At 35.5% G+C, this 18,444-nt stretch overlaps 1 protein-coding gene across 2 annotated transcripts in view; it reads right to left on the bottom strand.

Moving 5' to 3' along the window:
• Positions 1 to 18,444, bottom strand: part of LOC139975081 (hyalin-like) — a 34,463-nt gene that overhangs the window by 6,919 nt on the left and 9,100 nt on the right. The window contains exons 3-14 of one of the 2 annotated variants that reach the window (XM_071982700.1): positions 13,309 to 13,382; positions 12,259 to 12,504; positions 8,725 to 8,943; positions 8,122 to 8,340; positions 7,520 to 7,735; positions 6,925 to 7,143; positions 6,321 to 6,539; positions 5,716 to 5,934; positions 5,113 to 5,328; positions 4,508 to 4,726; positions 3,904 to 4,122; positions 3,300 to 3,518 (exon numbers count right to left, since the gene is read on the bottom strand). In XM_071982700.1, coding sequence (XP_071838801.1) covers positions 3,300 to 3,518; positions 3,904 to 4,122; positions 4,508 to 4,726; positions 5,113 to 5,328; positions 5,716 to 5,934; positions 6,321 to 6,539; positions 6,925 to 7,143; positions 7,520 to 7,735; positions 8,122 to 8,340; positions 8,725 to 8,943; positions 12,259 to 12,504; positions 13,309 to 13,382 — 2,504 coding nt within the window. The remainder of the gene's footprint in view (positions 1 to 3,299; positions 3,519 to 3,903; positions 4,123 to 4,507; positions 4,727 to 5,112; positions 5,329 to 5,715; positions 5,935 to 6,320; positions 6,540 to 6,924; positions 7,144 to 7,519; positions 7,736 to 8,121; positions 8,341 to 8,724; positions 8,944 to 12,258; positions 12,505 to 13,308; positions 13,383 to 18,444) is intronic. The other variant, XM_071982701.1, reaches the window with a different exon arrangement.

Below are 18,444 nucleotides of genomic sequence, written 5' to 3'. Positions count from 1 at the left end.
AAAAGATATAAACGATACAATAAAACCAACAGGATACGTGGTGATGTATGTAAATACAAAACTACGATTTGAGGGTTTCGATGTTCAAGTTGAAGGGGCGTTTTTAGACAACTTAATGATTTTGAAGACCAGAATAAGAGACCATAACATGTGATAAGCAAAGAACGTTGGCTTTATAAGTGACCAAATGTCGTACTACCCAACTCTAACCTTTATGTAGGTCATGATACAGGCAAATTAAGGTTCGAGAAATGGGCATAAGAGAGGGGTACAACATTTAGTGAAAAATTTGACCAGGCCGTGGATACCACAGTAGTGGTATGATTTAGTTTATGAATAATGATAAAATATGGTAATTTAGTGTGCTCACCGAGTACCAAAGCAATGTCATGACCACAGTTGAAAAAAAAATGCAGACCCAACTGAGGGTTTCACAAATTAGAAGTGTATAGTATATTGATACAGTTGGTGTATTCTGATGCAGTCTTCCCAGGGTTCTTCGAAAACACTCGTTGGTCCGTCCGCTGACCTTATGACTTACATATAATTATATCAGATTGTATATACACCAATATGTATCAACTTAGATAAGTTCGGCGTTTACTCGTTAAGAATAAAGACGCCAACATATAAGTCCACTCTCGTGTGTCTTTTGGTTAATTAAGTGAGTCAAACCAGCGAATACGTCAAGAAAGTCAAGAAGTTCACTTGATGTAGTAGCACCTACACTTGTTACAACTCTTTAACACTTTGGAATAAAATATTTTATATCAAAGCATCTTGCTTTTTTTATTTTATTTTGATGCACGTATGGTGAGGACATTTTTAGAATGGAAAATCATGTCAAGTAGGGTTCCATGTGTTCTCAAACCTTTTTAGTGTGTGGGTTTGTAACTATGTCATACCAAGCACATGGCTCCAGGCTTACACTGATATAAATGGAATATTAGATGGCTTATAAGTAAGTTTAGTTCCCGTGTAGACAATTAATGTGAATCACATTGCGATCGACAGGACAATTCAAAGTAATGTATCAACCAAACATTTCTTTTTTTAATGTAGCGGGTAATTATTTAGTAACTTAATTCACAGCTGATAGGTCAATAGACCCCAGATACCAGAGATCGAAGAGCAAGCTGGTCTAGAGCCTACCCGGAAGTAACCCAAGGAAGCAATTATATTTCGCGACTTTGTATTTGGTTAACAAGCGCAACGGTCGTGTTCTTTTTTCGTTAGGACTTCTAAACATTTTATTTTCCAATAAGTTCAGTGTATTTCTTGTTAGACGTAGCTCTGATAAGATCTGTTTGTTACCATTCATATCATTTACATTTTTCTTTGGTTTCAGTGACCCCATTGTTTCTAATACAAGACTCATGTGCCTAGTAAACCTACTATTTTTTTTCAATATTTTAAATTTTGTGTGAGCGTTCCGCCTTTTCAAGTTGTCCCCACGATCTCAGAGTTAACCGGCCCTACCCTCATGGGAAGGTGCTCCTTGTAATTTTCCCAAACCTAAAAATATATATTTTTGCCTGTTCACTGCGTTTTTACCAGCTACATTTGCGTTAAAGGTGAGTCTCTAGGCAGACTTCAGGAGCCGAACAGTGTTTAAAAAATGCATTTATTCAAATGATGTTGATCACAACATAAATTTGTTGTTCGTTTCTACAAATAGCACTGCTCTCAGAATCCAACAATTCTTAAAATATTCTTCGGATATTCTATTATTTTAGCCTAACACATCCTGGTTCTTAATACTGTGTTTAGTTATGTTATCATCTTGCTGTGACAAGGAACTGCTCTGTTTTATTTGTCGTACAGTACAACGTATAAGAGTGACGTTATTTGCTTATTGTTTACTATTACCATAACACCTCTCTTAGCACCCAACAACTGTTAAAATATTCTTCAGCCATTCCTATATAGCTTTCAATCAACATTACCTGGTGCTATTTACTGTTAGTGCAAGAACATTACAGTTATGTTTTCATCTTGCTGTGACAAGAAACTGCTCTATTTTCATTATCGTACAACGTATAAGACATACGTCATATGTATATTGCTTACTCATAAAATACCCTCTCCTAGCACCCAATTACTCTTTGTATATTATTTTGATTTCCCTCTATTACTTTCAACCAACACATCCTGTTTCTCAATAAGTGCAAGAACATTTCATTTATGTCGTTCCATGTTGCTGTTACAAGGAACTCCTAATTTTTGTTGTCGTCCAACCTATAACAGTGACGTCATATGATTATTGTTTACTTGTAAAGTGTTACCTCTTTTAGCATTCAACAACTCTTCAAGTATTCTTAAGACATTTCTTTACCACATCCAACCAACAACCTTGGTTTTAAATAGGTTGAGTAACATTTAGAAACTATTATCATGTTGCTGTGAATAGTCGTTGCTGATTTTCTTTTAAGCCCACACTTCGTAGTGTTTGTTGTTTACACGTAATATAACATCTCTACAAGCATCCAACAACTCCTCAGATAATCTCAGGGCATCCCTCTAACTGTCAATAAAAACTTCTAGGTTCTAAAAAGTGCAAGAGCATTTAAACGCCTTTTTTATGTTGCTGTGACGAGGAACTGCCTTGTTGTAATTGTCGTACACCATATAAGAGTGACGTCATTTGTTTGTTGCTTACTCGAAAGATAACATCTCTCCAATCATCCAACATCACGAAAAATATTCCCAGGACATCTCTCTACAACTTCCAACCAGCAAACCTTGGTACTAAATATGTGCAACGAAACTCGTTTTTAAGCACTTTTTGAAGCCTGCCCCAATGGACTAGTTGGCTTCATTGCAGAGTGCTTAAATACTAGTATGTTACTGTTCAAAAGAAAGATAATCTTCATAGCCAGATAAGGCTCATGGGAAGGAAATCATGCAGTTACAGTGGTTTGTTAAATCAAATGATTATCATTAGATGCACGGCAGCACAATTTCGGTCAGTTTCTGTAAGGGGTATTTCATGTCATGTTTTGTCCCTTGTATTTCTGTTACTTGTCAGTCAGCCTCTTAAAAAGTTCCTACTTGGATCAAACGTCACTTCTACTTTATTTTACACATAGATTTAATTAGAACTAGTGGTTGTTTCCAAACACAGATATCTGGATAAAACTATAAGAAGAATGGAATTTATCATTAGGTTATATAGGGAGTCAATGTGACCAATGTTGCCGAATGGCCCCAACTAACTCCCTCGAATCTATAGGGAAAAAAAAGGATACGAAATTAAATTCGATGAGATTATATGTCACACAAGTCTTGTTTATTCTAACCTTCAAACACACTGAAGGAACACACATCTGATAAGCCAAGATTATCTGAGCAAACGCATGAAACAGCAGTAATAGTTCCTTCTTGGAAAGTGCTTCCAGCTGGAGGGTTGCAATTGACTGCGAGAAGACCTTCTTCAGCATCATTACAAGTAGGGGATGTTGTAAAACTGTTGACAGTGTCAACGGGACAACCAGACAGCACAGGTTCAGTGTTTGCAGCTGTTGAATGAACCAAAGAATACCACAACTTAACCAAATATCAAATAAATGAGAATATATGATGTTAAAAGTGGAAAGCAGTCCTATTTTCGAAATTTCACTGTTATATTTTCCGATTTAATAATTTGAAATGTATGCAAAAAGGCCTTATCTATTTTTCCAGATTTAATTAGAACTAGTCTTTCTCTTTGCACACAGAGATCTGGATAAAGGTATAAGAAGAATGAATTCATAATTGGATATAACTATATAAGTTATATAGGGCGTCAATGTGACCAATGTTGCCTAATGGCCTCAACTAACTCCCTCGAATCTATAGAAAACAAAAGAAAACGAAATTAAATTCAGTGAGATTATATGTCACACAAGTCGTGTATATTCTCACCTTCAAACACACTAAAGGAACAAACATCTGATAAGCCAAGATTATCTGAGCAAACGCATGAAACAGCAGTAATAGTTCCTTCTTGGAAAGTGCTTCCAGCTGGAGGGTTGCAATTGACTGCGAGAACACCTTCTTCAGCATCATTACAAGTAGGAGATGTTGTAAAACTGTTGACAGTGTCAACTGGACAACCAGACAGCACAGGTTCAGTGTTTGCAGCTGTTGAATGAACCAAAGAATACCACAACTTAACCAAATGTCAAATAAATGAGAATATATGATGTTAAAAGTGGAAAGCAGTCCTATTGTCGATATTTCACTGTTATATTTTCCGATTTAATAATTTGAAATGTATGCAAAAAGGCCTTATCTATTTTTCCAGATTTAATTAGAACTAGTGTTTTTGTTTGTACTCAGAGATCTGGGTAAAACTATAAGAAGAATGGAATTTATCATTGGATATAACTCCATAAGTTATATAGGGCGTCAATGTGACCAATGTTGCCTAATGGCCTCAACTAGCTCCCTCGAATCTATAGAATACAAAAGTGACGAGATGAAATGCAATGAGATTATATATCACACAAGTCGTGTATATTCTTACCTCCAAACACACTGAAGGTACAGACATCTGATAAGCCAAGATTATCTGAGCAAACGCATGAAACAGCAGTAATAGTTCCTTCTTGGAAAGTGCTTCCAGCTGGAGGGTTGCAATTGACTGCGAGAACACCTTCTTCAGCATCATTACAAGTAGGGGATGTTGCAAAACTGTTGACAGTGTCAACGGGACAACCAGACAGCACAGGTTCAGTGTTTGCAGCTGTTGAATGAACCAAAGAATACCACAACTTAACCAAATATCAAATAAATGAGAATATATGATGTTAAAAGTGGAAAGCAATCCTATTTTCGAAATTTCACTGTTATATTTTCCGATTTAATAATTTGAAATGTATGCAAAAAGGCCTTATCTATTTTTCCAGATTTAATTAGAACTAGTGTGTTTGTTTGCACTCAGAGATCTGGGTAAAACTATAAGAAGAATGGAATTTATCATTGGATATAATTCCATAAGTTATATAGGGCGTCAATGTGACCAATGTTGCCTAATGGCCTCAACTAACTCCCTCGAATCGATAGAATACAAAAGAAGACGAGATGAAATTCAATGAGATTATATGTCACACAAGTCGTGTATATTCTTACCTCCAAACACACTGAAGGTACAGACATCTGATAAGCCAAGATTATCTGAGCAAAAGCATACAACAATGATTGTTTCTTCTTGGAAAGTGCTTCCAGCTGGAGGGTTGCAATTGACTGCGAGAACACCTTCTTCAGCATCATAACAAGTAGGGGATGTTGCAAAACTGTTGACAGTGTCAACTGGACAACCAGACAGCACAGGTTCAGTGTTTGCAGCTGTTGAATGAACCAAAGAATTCCACAACTTAACTAAATGTCAAATAAATGAGAATATATGATGTTAAATGTGGAAAGCAGTCCTATTTTCGAAATTTCACTGTTATATTTTCCGATTTAATAATTTGAAATGTATGCAAAAAGGCCTTATCCTTTTTTCCAGATTTAATTAGAACTAGTGTTTCTGTTTGAACTCAGAGATCTGGATAAAGGTATAAAAAGAAATGAATTCATAATTGGATATAACTATATAAGTTACATAGGGCTTCACAAATGACCAATGTTGCCTAATGTCCTCAACTAACTCTCTCGAATCTATTGAAAACAAAAGAAGACGAAATTAAATTCAGTGAGATTATATGTCACACAAGTCTTGTTTATTCTCACCTTCAAACACACTGAAGGTACAAACATCTGATAAGCCAAGATTATCTGAGCAAACGCATGAAACAGCAGTAATAGTTCCTTCTTGGAAAGTGCTTCCAGCTGGAGGGTTGCAATTGACTGCGAGAAGACCTTCTTCAGCATCATTACAAGTAGGGGGTGTTGCAAAACTGTTGACAGTGTCAACGGGACAACCAGACAGCACAGGTTCAGTGTTTGCAGCTGTTGAATGAATTAAAGAATACCACAACTTCACCAAATGTCAAATAAATGAAAATATATGATGTTAAAAGAAGAAAGCAGTCATATTTTCGAAATTTCACTGTTTATATTTTCCGATTAATAATTTGTAATGTATGCATTAAGGACTTATTTAGTATTCCAGATTTAATTAGAACTAGTGTTTCTCTTTCCACACAGGGATCTGGGTAAAACTATAAGAAGAATGGAATTTATCATTTGATATAACTCCATAAATTATATAGGGCGTTAATGTGACAAATGTTGCCTAATGGCCTCATCTAGCTCCCTCGAATCTATTGAATACAAAAGAAGACAAAATTAAATTCAGTGAGATTATATGTCACACAAGTCTTGTTTATTCTTACCTTCAAACACACTGAAGGTACAAACATCTGATAAGCCAAGATTATCTGAGCAAACGCATGAAACAGCAGTAATAGTTCCTTCTTGGAAAGTGCTTCCAGCTGGAGGGTTGCAATTGACTGCGAGAATTCCTTCTTCAGCATCATTACAAGTAGGGGGTGTTGCAAAACTGTTGACGGTGTCAACTGGACAACCAGACAGCACAGGTTCAGTGTTTGCAGCTGTTGAATGAATTAAAGAATACCACAACTTCACCAAATGTCAAATAAATGAAAATATATGATGTTAAAAGAAGAAAGCAGTCATATTTTCGAAATTTCACTGTTATATTTTCCGATCAATAATTTGTAATGTATGCATTAAGGACTTATTTAGTATTCCAGATTTAATTAGAAATAGTGTTTCTCTTTCCACACAGGGATCTGGGTAAAACTATAAGAAGAATGGAATTTATCATTTGATATAACTCCATAAATTATATAGGGCGTTAATGTGACAAATGTTGCCTAATGGCCTCATCTAGCTCCCTCGAATCTATTGAATACAAAAGAAGACAAAATTAAATTCAGTGAGATTATATGTTACACAAGTCTTGTTTATTCTTACCTACAAACACATTGAAGGTACAAACATCTGATAAGCCAAGATTATCTGAGCAAACGCATAAAACAGCAGTAATAGTTCCTTCTTGGAAAGTGCTTCCAGCTGGAGGGTTGCAATTGACTGCGAGAAGACCTTCTTCAGCATCATTACAAGTAGGGGATGTTGTAAAACTGTTGACGGTGTCAACTGGACAACCAGACAGCACAGGTTTAGTGTTTGCAGCTGTTGAATGAACCAAAGAATACCACAACTTCACCAAATGTCAAATGAATGAGAATATATGATGTTAAAAGTAGAAGGCAGTCCTATTTTCGATATTTCGCTGTTATATTTTCCGATTAATTATTTGTAATGTATGCATAAAGGACTTATTTAGTATTCCAGATTTAATTAGAACTAGTGTTTCTGTTTGCACACAGAGATCTGGATAAACCTATAAGAAGAATGGAATTTATCATTGGATATAACTCCATAAGTTAATTAGGCGTCAATGTGACCAATGTTGCCTAATGGCCTCAACTAACTCCCTCGAATCTATACAATACACGAGATGAAATTCAGTGAGATTATATGTCACACAAGTCGTGTATATTCTTACCTCCAAACACACTGAAGGTACAGACATCTGATAAGCCAAGATTATCTGAGCAAAAGCATACAACAATGATTGTTTCTTCTTGGAAAGTGCTTCCAGCTGGAGGGTTGCAATTGACTGTGAGAACACCTTCTTCAGCATCATTACAAGTAGGGGATGTTGTAAAACTGTTGACAGTGTCAACTGGACAACCAGACAGGACCGGTTCAGTGTTTGCAGCTGTTGAATGAACCAAAGAATACCACAACATGACGATATGTCAAATAATGAGAATATTTGATGGTTAAAGTAAAAAGCAATCCTATTTTCGAAATTTCACTGTTATATTTTTCGATTTAATAATTTGAAATGTATGCAAAAAGGCCTTATCTATTTTTCCAGATTTAATTAGAACTAGTGTTTTTGTTTGCACTCAGAGATCTGGGTAAAACTATAAGAAGAATGGAATTTATCATTGGATATTACTTCATAAGTTATATAGGGCGTCACAAATGACCAATGTTGCCTAATGGCCTCAACTAGCTCCCTCGAATCTACAGAATACAAAAGAAAACGAAATTAAATTCAGTGAGATTATATGTCACACAAGTCTTGTTTATTCTTACCTACAAACACTTTGAAGGTACAAAAATCTGATAAGCCAAGATTATCTGAGCAAACGCATGAAACATCAGTAATAGTTCCTGGTTGGAAAGTGCTTCCAGCTGGAGGGTTGCAATTGACTGCGAGAATTCCTTCTTCAGCATCATAACAAGTAGGGGATGTTGTAAAACTGTTGGCAGTGTTAACTAGACAATTAGACAGCACAGGTTTAGTGTTTGCAGCTGTTGAATGAACCAAAGAATACCATAACTTCACCAAATGTCAAATAAATGAGAATATATGATGTTAAAAGTAGAAAGCAGTCCTATCTTCGAAATTTCACAGTTGTATTTTCCGATTAATAATTGAAATGTATGCAAAAAGGACTTTTGTAGTATTCCAGATTTAATTAGAACTAGTGTTTCTGTTTGCAGTCAGAGATCTGGACAAAGGTATAAAAAGAAATGAATTCATAATTGGATATAACTACATAAGTTATATTGGGCGTCAATGTGACCAATGTTGCCTAATGGCCTCAACTAGCTCCCTGGAATCTATAGAATACAAAAGAAGACAAAATTAAATTCTGTGAGATTATATGTCACACAAGTCGTGCTTATTCTTACCTACAAATACACTGATGGTACAAACATCTGATAAGCCAAGATTATCTGAGCAAACGCATGAAACAGCAGTAATAGTTCCTTCTTGGAAAGTGCTTCCAGCTGGAGGGTTGCAATTGACTGCGAGAACACCTTCTTCAGCATCATTACAAGTAGGGGATGTTGTAAAACTGTTGACAGTGTCAACTGGACATCCAGATATTACAGGTACAGTGTTTGCATCTGGTGAGAAAAGATTAAAATACAGTTATAATTATATGAAAAGTTTTGTAGAAAAGGATCAGTTTCTCAAGAGTGACTCTGCTGATTGCATGATGATAAGCAAGATCAGAAAGTATTTTAACAGCAGATTTTATTTTCACATATCATGAAACTATAAGTCAGTTACTGACAGGATAGAGATTATCCAATTTAAGAATATATATACTTGTTAACTTATCAATGCAAACATACTTACAGTCAATAACTAACAGAATAATGGATACCCCATTTAAAGATTAATGTTTTCTAACTCAGCAATGCAAGCATACATTAGTAACTGACTTCACGCTGAATATATAGTAACGTTATCACATCGATGCAAGCATATGTCATTAACTGAGAGACCAGTAGAAAGTAAGCAATTAAATTACATGATATATGATCTTTACACCCCTCAATGGAGAAAAAAGACTGCACTTATCATTTACTGTCATGCTGATGATGAGTACCCAAGTAAAATATGGATATGTTGCTTTAACTCATCTAAAGTACCCTACCTAATTAATGATGGATTTGGTTTAGCACATCAATACAAGCAGGTATCATTAAATGACACGATCATGAACACTTATTTAAATTAGATACAGCATGGATTTTAACTCATGAAAAGTACCCAACTAAATGATGGACATATACATGTGGGTTAGGCTCATCAATCCAAGGATTTCGAATGATGAGTACCCAATTAAATTGTATATATGTTGTTTTAACTCATCAAAAGCACCCACTTAAATGATTTTTATGTGATTTTAGCTCAACAATTGTAGCAGATACATATTAACTGACTGGATGATGAGTACCTAATTAAATGATGGATTCGTAGTTTTAAGCGCATGAATGCAAGCATAGGGTTCTCAAGCCTTGCTGAATTTCTTGCTGACACTTTGCTAGTACTGGCAACTTTACACCGTATTAGTAAAGCAATCAAGGGAGGCTGCATGCCCTTGCAAGCTACAAGGCATGCATAAGGGCTGCCTTAATGTCCTGTGATTGCAAGGGGTGGCCCAGGTGCAAGATGTGTGGAAACATTGAACATGTTTACGTTCAAAATATAATTGTAGCTAATGTTCAACAAATTTTGCACAAGTTGGGTTGCTGTAAAACTGAAAGACCACCTTGAAAAAGCAGTCTAAAGCATATATTAGGTCTGCTGTCTATGATGGAGTTGTGACAAAATGTCCTAATGTTATAATACTTTATTCATTGTTTTAAATAGCTCCAAGCTTCTTGTTATTAATTATGACTCCTTTTCTGGTAAACAGGTGCGGAAATTTTGCCTGCTAGGACCACACATTAACTGCGAATCTGATTTGGATGGATTGCAAAGTTTTCCAGCCCCGTGAAAGCATAGATCATTAATTGACAAGATGATAAAATAACATCACAGAAAAATAAAATAAAATTAGCAGTATGTTATGTGGATGGAAACTGTAATCATCTGATAAAAGGCCTAAAAGTAGCATTAGGTGATACGTGTAAAATCAGACAGCACATCAGCATACTTTGTGTTTTACTACTATCACCAACTCATAGGTACTTAAATTACCAGTCATCACCTAACTATGCAAGTATTTACCACAATAAAAACAGTTGCTGTTGGTTGAACATTGTGTCAAATTGTTTTGAACCTATGGCACAAAACCCTTATCAAACTGTTCAGAAGCTACATTCATGCATTACTGGTGATTAACCACTGGCAGCTAATTGAATTGTGTGAAACTGTCCCAAAGACTTCTATCCTAGATTGCAGTGTTGCCCTTATATCTCCCCAATGGATCTCTATTCCCCTTGTACAGTTAAGTGACTTTCGTTCCATTCATGCCTACCACCCATTTCCCAAAATGACTTCACCATTGCAGTTCAAGTCCTTCCCACACATGTTATCACCCTCAATAAGCAGTGTAACTTCACAACTAGAGAACATTGTTAGAAGAAGTGCTAACTGTTAGTGATTATCCATTGATAGTGAACATATCTATAAATAAAAATACAGAACATATTTCACACAAATGGTTTCCAAATAATCACTAAAAGCATGTCATACACAAACCGAGAGCAAAAACTGCGGAAAGAGGATCACTCAGTTTTCTGCAACTAAATTCCTAAAAATATCATTATGTACAGCTGTAGACAATATCATTACACAATTTGTGATAAATTATCCTATTAATAAGTAATGTGTTTTAACTATATGACATATTGATCGATTGTTTACACAGAACATGTGACGATAAAAGTGATCGGAAGGTTCAATAATGAGTTTTTGTACAATGCGTGTCATACAGTTTGTTGTGAACCAGAAGCCAATTCGAATCATAGGTAAGTATTTTAACCACAACACCTTTTCCATGATTCCAAACAAACAACAATGTTGAATGTTTTCCTTATCAATTTTTTAATATTTCTCAAAATTCAAGTACAATGACCGTAGTAAGCCTACACTATTTCATCTGTGCAAATGACTGACATCTACATTATACAGTTAAATGTCATAAACTGTGCTGCCAAATTCCTTAAAATTGTTGTACACAAGTTTCTACAACTATTTGATTGTGTCAATTACTTATAAATAATTCGGCATAAACTTACATAATTGTAGAATATTGTCTACAGGAGTTCAACGATGACAATACTGTGTTTGACTTTGAGTATCTCTATCAGTGCTGTTCAATCTCCAAACCTAATATCACCTACACCTCAAACCATCAGCCTTGTTTTTTAAGGACTTTGGGGGATTCACTAGCAGCCACCTAAACTTCAGCTATTTTAAACTTGCAATTTGGCCTTCCCAAAAAGAAAGAGCTAGTGTGTGTGAAGCATAAATAAAGGCATGAACACATATAAGCCAATAGTTAGTTATAATACACTTGACTATACAATGTGAATTACTTTCAGAACGTTATGGTAGCTTAAGGCAATAATACTGCCCTTACTGTGAAATAAAAAATCAAAACAAAACAACAAGACTGAAAGAGAATGTGTATAAACATAGGGGAATGGTGACAACAATGTTGAACAAATCACTTTGAGGGCCATATTGGTGGCAAAGATCTGAGATTAGAGTGACTCCACAATTGCCAATGTACAAGTATGATAGTTAGTCTTTGACAGTTGATAGTTGTTTCTAACACAGTTGCTTCAAATCAAAGTAGATATTATAAGTGCCCCCTCTACTTTTAGCAACTTCTAACAATCTTCACAACAAAAGACAGCTAGCTCAACTTAAGAGATTACAAACTGGCATTTCCTACCAAGCTGTTCTAATATTCCACTTACCATCGTTCACTACTACATTAAAGCTACACGTCGAGTTAATGCCTCCAGAGGTGAATGTGTATGTCATAACCTTTGTAGCACTGCCAAGTTTAGTGAATGTATTATGATTTACAGGATTGTTAACACCAACACCGTTGCTGGTAGGTTCCGTCCATTCAACAAATACAAAAGGAAGAGCTACCATGGAAGCTTGACTTAAAGGAAGAAATATATCTCCAGGACAATTGTTTATCACAGGACCAGCCACTGAAATGAAATTGAGTATGCTCTGTTACTGAAATTGAGTGAAGAAAATAATAATGCAGCTAATTACATAGTACATCATAATGCTCAGTTGGAGCAATGACTGTCACATCAGTCATCAGTCAGGAAACTACATTCATGAGAATCACAAAATATGGAGGTGAATCCGAAATCCAAAGATTCCTTCCCATCAAAACTTGTAACAATAAACAGACTATAAAGTGAACAAACAGGCATCCTATCTTTAGTGGTGCTGGCATTTCTTATTTATGTCAAATGAAAGAATGTGAGCACACGCATTGTCACAATATCACAATAGATATATTTAAGGATTATACTTTTTTTCAACATATCTAGTGTGTGTCCCTATACAGTCCACTTAACACAACTTTGCACACAAATATTTTTGTCAATTCTCAAGCATTGGTTACTTCATTGATAAGCACAGTTCTAAGGTTTGCTGACCTATGAACCAAAGGAACCATGCAAAATGAAAGATCTGTTTACAACAAGCGACCAATGCCAATACTTGATATTGTAATCTAACTCCAATGATGAAATGTAAAAATAACTACATCACTTACATCAGAACTGTTACAGGACTATTAGGTTTACTCAAATTTATTATAATAGTGAAAGCACTTTGCTAATCTCTATATGAGTTATATTTTAATCTTCAATACATTAATCATTGAATTGATAGTCCATAAAAATAATTGAATACAGTCTAAATGTACTATATACATATTAGCATCTATTTATATTAACACTTTAATTGCAGAAGCAAAAACTTAATTCATAACCTACCAGTGGACTGATCTACAACCTGCTGTGATGCTAGGCTTTGATATAAGATGCCTGTGTCTTGAAGAAAGGAGCATCTGAAAAAATAATTTACCATTTCTAGGTATTGTCAACTCGGGTCAATGAAGAATAATAGCATAGTAACATGACTAAGCAAATATGGGCCTCTGTAGAATCAAGAATATTATTTCTTGATACTATAACCTCAACAAGCAATACAGTAACATGCAAGTGCAAAAGAAAGAAAGGCCCATCTGAAAGGCAAGTTGACTATTTATAATCGTAGTTTTATACTGTGGCCAATATGGACTAGAATAGTAACATGCAGATGCAAGATAAAGAAAGGGGCATCTGCAATATCAAGAAAACCTTCATATTTGTAGTTGTATACTGTAAGGCCAATAAGGAATAAGCACAATAACATGCATATGCAAAATAAAATAAAGGGGCATCTGCAAACATCATATCTATTTGTAGTTTTATATGAAAGACCAATAAGGAATAACCAGTATGCAAAAATACATTGTGCTTTCGATGATATAACATGAGCAGTTTTCTTCATGAATCTGACGAAATGTAAAGTGACGGTGTACATGTTTACAAGGGTATCAAAATTTGACCTCTGATGACCCATAATGACTTTTGCCCTCCACAAAAAACAGTGGGCCTCTGTTACACAATGTGGTTCTCCTACACACCAAGTATGAGGTCTGCCCATGATTCCTTTCTTGAGAGTTAGTGTTTACAAGGTTTTCACAATTGCATCCCTCGTGACCCCAAATGACCTTTGAACTCCACCAAAAACAATAGGCTTCGTGATAAATTTGGTTTCTTCTTCACATTAAATATGAAATTGGTCTAACGTTCCCTTCTTGAGATATCGTGTTTACAAGCTTGGCGTAACAAACGCACACACGCACACATACCCCGTCATAAAAGAAAAGCTTACTATTATCATCGAAACCAAAAAGGGGTGTCTTGATTTTGCAGATGCAGTAAAATACATGTTAAGTAGAATTTGAAGAAGGCAGCAATGCCGCAGAACCTCAATACTTTGCACACTGTAAGGGGTAGCTGAAATATTGGTAACCCTAAATAAACTTTGACCACAAAAAAAGGTATTGTTGAATTCAATAGAATTAAAGTTATAGGATTCCTTAAAAAAGCAAATGCAGATACATTATGTCTTGAGCCTGGTCGTTAAAAACACTTGTGTGTCAGACTGATCTTTATTGATGTAACATATTAATTAGTACATATATAGCACATACAATACATGAAGGTGCCGAGAAAACGTGGCTGTGCGTTGTTATTGCCTTAGCTCCACAAGTTACATTATCCTAATACACTACACAATATTAGGTTTTATGATTTGAAGTCGGAGGACAGTGTACCCAATTTCTGGGCTTTCCGGCAGTTATCCTTGACATATGGCAACCTATGTCATCCCCTTAAGCCCTTTATGTGTCCACGGCTGAGGGATGCGGCCCTAAGTTCAATTACAGTGCCTACGTAATTATGCCAGGCTATCAAGGGGGCTCATGAGAGTAAGTCATAAAACGGTGTGTTCTAATGTTCACATTCTAGATAGGCCTAGTCTCCACTTCAACATGTTAATATCCTTATCAAGGCAACAGGGCTTGCTTAACCCTGGTTTGTAAATATTGATAATAAACCGTTAGATTAGAAAGACATTTCATTATTATTTCATCACAAAATGCAAAAATATGTTAAATTTCTAACCAACCGATGCATAAACTCCAATTTGCATTGATTCACGGCAAAATGTATGTAATTCTAATTTTTGGTTTGCTAGCAAAATAACTATCCAGGTACAATGCCGTATTATGAGTATACAGCCTAACTAGTACTTAGTACTAGTAGGATAGTGAAGGCTTCATAATTGACGCACCTTCGTAATTGACGCACCTTCAAAAATATTACTAGCAACGATACAGCAGTCAACCTAATCTTACTCCCCAAAATAACCAAACTTACCTCAATATAATGCCACTACTCTCTGGGACCTGACCTTTTCGAGCTAAGGCTCAGAGCATAGCAAACAGCATCGAACGGCAATGGATGTATACTTAGGCCTACATGGGTATTTCTAAGTTGGATAATTTAGCAAATTGTAACTCCTTTAAAGCATCCAAATCAAAAATCTCTTTAAACTATAGTGTGAAATAAACTTTCGCCAACAAGTTGGCGTTTTTTTCTCTCTATACATAAGTGTGAAATAAAATAACGCCAACCAGTTGTCGTTTTTTCTCTCTCTATACTTAAGTGTTTAAGAAATGTTCGCCAAATAGTTGGTGAATTTTGAGTTCAACAATATATTAACCTAATATCAAATACTACGCCAACTATTTCGCGAATTTTTCATTCAACAATTCAAGATATTGCCAACTAGTTGGCGAATTTTAAATTTAACAACATAACAACCTAATATCACAAACTACACCAACTAGTTGGTGAATTTTCCATTCAACAAATATAAATTTCGCCAACTAGTTGGCGAATTTAAAATTAAATAAACGATATAAAATTTAATATCGCAAACTAGTTGGCGAATTTTCCATTCAACAATTGATAATTTCGCCAACTAGTTGGCGAATTTCTTATTCAACAATATCATAACCTAGTATCACAAACTGCGCCAACCAGTTGGCTAATTTCTTATTCAACAATTTAAAATATTGCCAACTAGTTAGCGAATTTAAATTTAACAATTTATTAACCTAATATCACATACTACGCCAATTTGCTGGCGAATTTTATATTCAACAATTTAAAATATCGCCAACAAGTTGGCGAATTTTAAATTTGAACAATATTATAACCTTATATTACAAACTACGCCAACTAGTTCGCGAATTTTCCATTCATCAATTGGAAATTTCGCAAACTAGTTTGCGAACAAGTTAACAATATCATAACCTAAAATCACAAACTACGCCAACTAGTTAAGAAATTGACTGTATTGTCTTTTGATTGGAGAATATAGTTAACTCTTTGAGTCATGACTTGTTGGAATTTATTTAAAACTAAACGCATGTAGAATTATTTTTGTCTTGTTAGGCTACTTTTGATACGACAAAGTCTTTCCAGACGTGTTATACCAAGTGAAAAGGCCCCTGTCTCAGTACTATCAAGGCTCCATGGGCTAATTACTAGCAACCCCATGTACAATTTCAGGAGGGTGAATTGGAAGCGGCACTGGCAGGGCTTGTAGTATTTGCAGTGGCAGGGCATGTACTTGGAGGAGCACTAACATGGGTCCATCTTCATGAGAGTCTCTACATAAAATTATTGCTGTTAATAAATTCAAACCAGTGTTGAGTGCCTGATTTCAGCAAGTAGTGCTAAATGTCGCGGTTAACTCATTGAGTCATGACTTGTTGGAATTTATTTAACACTAAACGCATGTAAAATTACTTTGTCTTGTTAGGCTACTTTTGATACGACAAAGTCTTTCCAGACGTGTTATACCAAGTGAAAAAGCCCCTGTCTCGGTACCATCAAGGCTCCATGGGCTGATTACTAGCAACCCATGTACAATTTCAAGAGGGTGAATTGGAAGCGGCACTGGCAGGGCTGGTAGTATTTGCAGTGGCAGGGCATGTACTTGGAGGAGCACTAACATGGGTACATCTTCATTAGAGTCTATACATAACATTATTGCTGTTGATATATTGAAACCAGTGTTGAGTGCCTGATTTCAGCGAGTAGTGCTAAAAGTCGCGATTGTTACGATATGGCATTGCTTGCATGTATTGTTATGTGTTGATGTACCAAATCAATTGGCAGTGAGTATTTCATGACCTTCAGGCGACCTTATGCCCCTATCATCAGAGAAAAGTAATTTCACGGCCAAGAATAGTTCCTCTTATCATACGCTATAAGCATGGAGTTCCGTGATATAGGCAATCCAATTCCATTAGTTTTATTCGCTTAGTTATAGCATTTCGCGCAATACCTACCAACGTGGAACGGGTTGGTCACCACTTTACTTGTAACCTGTGTTCATGTGCGTATTTATTTGCCGTGCACTTGACTTCGTTACCAGATGATTTGAAAAGACATGGATACTTATTCGTGTTTAAGGAGTTTTCAGCGAATACACTAGTTTTCAAAATCGGAAAATGATATTCATACCCACAAAACAAATTTCCTAAAAAGTTCGAAAGTGGTTAATTTACGTACGGAAATTACGGCCAAAATTCCCTTTCCACTCTTTTCTGTGTCTTTTGTCAATCACGAATGGATTTATCACCTTTCCTCCATCAAATTTACAGACACATACATATAAATTGGTTAATGACCGATAACTTGACCTTCGAATATGATAAGTTTTATCTAATTAAATATTAAAGAGGAGTGACGTCAAGAAACCCCGTGCATATTCTACAAGAAAAGAAAGCACTTTTCGCACCGCTGGGGACTGACTGATATAGTACTCCGCATCGTGTCAGGCTGTCATGATTTCTGACATATAGCCTAAGCTACTGTCGTCTGCATCAGTATAACCTATTCAATATCAAGTAACGCTGGATCGAATCGTTATTTTGTTTTTGAGAATAATACTCTAATTTATTCTTTATATTCTCCTTTAAACTTAGTAGTATCTAATATGATATATACATTCGCAATAATGTGCTTAATTATATGCAATGAATTGTTTCCGAGTATTTGCGAAAAAGCGATATTGTTAAAACTTCCTAACCCCATCTTCAGTCACAGCAACCTTCATGAGAGCCTTGCAAACTTCGTCTACGTCATGCTTCCTGACAACTGTTTAGGCTACTGTCGTCTGCCATTGGCTTATTCCATTTTAAGTTAGGCTGAAAAGACTTGTTTTACATCTTTCTGCAACATATATGCATATATATTTCCGAGATACACTACAAAGATTTTAAAACAACTTATGTGAGACTTAATTGGACTCTACCACACAACAGCGATTCTTGGTGATTGCTACCGAATGTGTGAATAAGCGTCATCATAACTACCTTTTACCCTAAATTATTATAGTATTCTCCATTAGTTTTAGTTGTGTATTTATGACAATAATATTAATCAAAGCATATATACAGTAGCGTTTAAGAAACATAGGTAAATTTACGCATGCGCTCATAT

The sequence above is a fragment of the Apostichopus japonicus genome, chromosome 10, assembly GCF_037975245.1.
Source record: "Apostichopus japonicus isolate 1M-3 chromosome 10, ASM3797524v1, whole genome shotgun sequence".
NCBI classification, from domain to species: domain Eukaryota; kingdom Metazoa; phylum Echinodermata; class Holothuroidea; order Aspidochirotida; family Stichopodidae; genus Apostichopus; species Apostichopus japonicus.
Note: the sequence above shows the minus strand (reverse complement) of the source record. Positions and strands in the feature narration are given on the sequence as shown.